The sequence below is a fragment of the Ovis canadensis genome, chromosome 1 (genome assembly GCF_042477335.2).
Source record: "Ovis canadensis isolate MfBH-ARS-UI-01 breed Bighorn chromosome 1, ARS-UI_OviCan_v2, whole genome shotgun sequence".
Classification (NCBI taxonomy): Eukaryota; Metazoa; Chordata; class Mammalia; order Artiodactyla; family Bovidae; genus Ovis; species Ovis canadensis.
In genome coordinates, this window is record NC_091245.1 from 140023558 (window position 1) to 140027877 (window position 4320).

Genomic DNA, 4320 nt, shown 5'->3' on the forward strand with positions numbered 1-4320 from the left:
CAAGACTGATTTCTATCCCTTTAAACCAAAAATCTCAAGATACAATAGTACAAAACTAGATCTAATGTTAAATATATAAAATGAACTCATATCCAAGTTGAACTGAACTTGTATTACACCATAATATACTGTTTGCTACATTCATTTTTTTTTTTAATGACTGCTTTATTAGAATCTGGACAAACGTTTGCTGCCAGACAAATCACTGTTATATAAGTCTCAGCCATCATTATTTTCATGTCCATAGTACTGAAGCCATTTAAACATGCTATTTATAAAGCTGTCATCTCCATTTGTATAATAGTTTGACTATGCCAAGTAAAGAATAATTTTTACAACAAACTTGAAAAAAGGAAGTTCTGTTTACGAAAGTAAAGTCTATTCTGAGTCCTGTCAAACACAAAGCCTCGGGGGTATTGAATGATAATGAGTAAGTAATATTTCACTTTGTAGTAGTTGAACTTCCTTTGCAGGCGTTTGATACAAATCTGAAAAAAATGCCCCTTTTCTGGTAAGACTTAGTGAAGCAAGTTTAATCTGTCTGATAAGAATTTGTATAGAAAATAACTATAAAAAATAAATGTATAAAATGATGCCACCTGAACTTCAGTAGAAGATTGCACAAATTCATGATCTGAGCCAATTAAGACATCAAAACACAAGAAAGGTAACACCAGTCTGAGGTAAACACTAAAAATTTAAAACTCCCAAGTATTTAACAAAAAATTACCTGCTGACATTGATACACATATACTTAAGCTAACTTCATCTCTGTAAAAAGATCTGTTGCAGTCAGATACAAAATGTGTAAACACTGTGCACTGATTAGTAAGTAAAAATAAAAACAGGGAAGCCCAAAATTGTTAAGTCAGCCCTTTTAAAAAGTATATATACAAATCACAAGAAGAAAACCCCCTGTCTTTGGATCAGCTAAGGATTTCATTAGAAGAGGTATCAGCTTCTTCACTGGGATGCTGGCTACCAGACAGGAATTCTGGAGGCAGGAGTTTAGAATGTCCATTCTCAGTAACTCGCTGGGTATAAAACAAGATATAAGCTTGGGCCTTGCATACTTCATCCATAGTGCACATGCTTAGCTTGGAATCATTGCAGTGTACCCAGAACCCTCCTTCAGAATTGTAACAGTAGGCAGTGTAGTGTCCTGAGCCGAATCCTTTCCCGTGGTGCATTACCACAGCAGATAAGTCATACAGAAAACATTCTGGTCTGAGGGACTTCAGGGATTCCCTGCAGCAATAGGGCTCCATGTTTAAGATTTCTTCAAAGCCAACATGAACACCAATCTTCTCTCGGTTATTACGTCCTGACCACCTGAATCGTTTGAGATGGAGTCTGAGAACCTGAGGTAGGTGGCAAATCATAAGCTGTTTTTGTGCTTCTGTGAGTAGAACTGGTTTTGAGGAAAACCTCCTACGTTTTGAATTACACTGGTCACACACGTAGATTTTTCCTTCTAAAGCTTCGGTTTCTGTGAACTTAGCCAACATTTCAGTAACCAGACATGGCTGGGAAGCACTATCTTTTCCAATGCACTGGTATCTTTCTGGGAATTCCAGTGACAAGTCCCAGAAAGGTTCTATGGTATTTGATTTGTTGTCACATGCAAGACATGTAACCTGACTAAGAAGCTGTCCGTGAAATATGTTATTCACAACATTCAGAACCTGCTTGATGAGTTTCCTTTGAGAAGTAGGGATAAGAGCTGGTAACCTGGTACCAGTGGTCTCTAGTTCATGTTGTATTTTATCCAAAAGCTCACAAAGAAATTCCTGAGCATCTTGTTGGCCATAACCACGAAAAGCAGGAATCAATCTCCATACTGAGTGTAGCATAGCAAACGGTGAGACCAAGGCCCACTTTCCAGACCACATGACTTGGAACAAAGTATGCAATTCATGACAAAGAGAAATGTACTGTGAACTTGGCTCCCTTGGCTGAATAAGTTCCATCTTTCTACTCTGCGGTGCTCCGCCACTTAGTCCTGATGATAAACTTGGATGTCTGAAGCGCACAGAGTATGGCTCTTTTTCTTGACATTCATTCATTTGATATACTGTATCTGTAACTGGAGGATGCTTATAAGATGATCTGGTTTTATCACTAGCAGTCACAGCCAGCCATCGGTTCAGATCAAGTTTTAAAAAACATTGTCGAAAAATAAGCAAATGACTCAATACTTGGAGAACAGAATTCATATAGCAAGTATTTCCCAAATTTCTCAATCCTGTTACACCAGGAGTTACTGTTGGCCTTCGTTTAACAGAGGAGTCACTAGCTTTTTTCAGTCTTACATCTTCTGAGGTAGATACTACTTTATCTTTTGCTGGCAATGCTGAGGTTTGCAGCGGTACAGGAACTATTTCTACTGTGGTGGACTGAGCTAGACCTTGTAAACGTAAACTCTTTCTGGGAGGCATACTTTCTAATTCTGCATTAGCCTGATGCTCTAATAGTTCTTGTCGTCTTTTCTTCACCTCTCTTTTTGCTAATTTCTCCTGAAATTGTTCTTGCCTTTTTCTTCCAATGGGTGACTGCTCAAACCAAGTTCGAAAGATTTTACCCATGAGTATCCTTCTCCTGTGCCAAAGAGCAGTATACATTTGATCTTCATTTTGAAGCAGAGATTGGGTGCCATCATGTAAGAAATAGGAATCATCACTTGTAGCCATAGACCGTAAAACCTTTCCACTACGAGTGGTACAGTGATAATTTTGATTTTTGATTGCACTTAATGTACTTCGTAGTAACTTTAGGTCTCCAGTTGCATTATCATTAAGAACATAATCATCACAAAGGTAACAAAAAACATACATCTCATTCACCTCCAATGCAACAGGATGACTGCTTTCTTGAAAGTGCCCGAGTGCGTGTTCTTCAATAGATCTTCCACAGGCAACATGAGAACAGCTAAGGCAAGCCCAAATTGACTCAGTCGTATTGCAGTCCACACAATGCCACTTCTGCGGGTTGAGGATGGAATGGTCTTGAGCAAGCCGCAACTGCCCAATGTGTTGGCACTTATCCATTGTTAGCATTTATTGAGTCTAGCTGAGGAACACATAATCCAAACAACTCTCTGTGGGCAACACTTGAAGCATCTGAAAACAGCCCCAGCCGGAGCGGCCATCTTAGCGCTGGTCTCTCAATAACTATAGCTTTATTTTTAACCATCTATTTGATTTGCTTTCTTTTTTGTTGTTTGTTGGAAATGATAAAATGGGACGAGTGATCTAAAATTATGTACTTCTGAATTATCTGGATCTAATTCATTACTGTCTTAATAGATGTAATTTTTATATTGGCCAAGTCTACTGAGCAAAGGCATATTAAAATTTCTAGGGGTCCTATTTTCTTCCATTTTGTAATAGCTTGGTTTGCAGTGGCCTCCGCAGCATCCTTTGTGTAATCTGAAACCTGCCCTGTACATGAAGGGCAGAGAGAGACCTAAGAAAGAGGCAGGCCACTCCAGACTGGTATGTGGCAGCTTTAAGAGGCAAGAGCACAATCAAGGCTTCTCTTGGGTGGCTGCAAGACCAGTTACTTTTTGCACCTACCCACAAGTTTACACAGCTGCCTTAACTGGGTTGAATCATGTACAACGTCCAGATGGTCTCAAAACTATTTCAAAGCTGTGTCCTTGGGCAGCTTCCAGCTTGAAGAAGACAAACAGGAATATATTCCAGTGCGGAGGGTAAAGGGATGATAGTGTGAGCAGCCTCCAAATGCTCTGATCTAGCTTCAGGTCAAACTGGTGATCATGTTTTTTGATGATCTTTTGCAACAAGCAGCATCCCAGTTCATGTTTGCTAATTAGAACTATTTTTCTTGGCTAGTAAATATAGTGACCCCCTTTCCTGTCTGTTGATTCAGTGGAATGAGATTTAAAAAATGTTAGTGAGTAAGAGAGAAGTTAGCCTCAGTTTTCAAACCACTGGAGACACAGAACTTTTCCTAAGTGGGAGAGTTGTCCATTGAGCACCAAAATATCCAAATACTCCAGACAATTTTATATGGGATTTGGAAGGAAAAATGTCTTAAGTAGATAATTAATTGTAATATAAGAGGGCCTACATCTCTGTCTTCTGTCTGGTTCTTGGACCCAGGGTGTTTGACTAAGGAGTAAATATCACATCTAACCTATTAGGCATGGTTGCTATTACTAAACTTTTAGTGTTTTTATTATTTAGTTGCTAAGCTGTGCCTGACTGTTTTTCAACTCCGTTGACTATAGCCTGACAGGCTCCTCCATGGGATTACCCAGGCAAGAATACTGGAGTGGGTTGCTATTTCCTTCTCCAG

The 4320-nt window shown here is 39.2% G+C and overlaps 1 protein-coding gene across 1 annotated transcript; it reads right to left on the reverse strand.

The window, feature by feature from the left end:
- Window positions 1-926: 926 nt before the first annotated feature.
- LOC138430344 (ubiquitin carboxyl-terminal hydrolase 44) lies at window positions 927-3056 on the reverse strand. Its single transcript, XM_069572524.1, has one exon. It carries the CDS (start codon window positions 3054-3056, stop codon window positions 927-929), a length of 2130 nt encoding a protein of 709 aa, XP_069428625.1.
- Between the last annotated feature and the right edge of the window lie 1264 nt (window positions 3057-4320).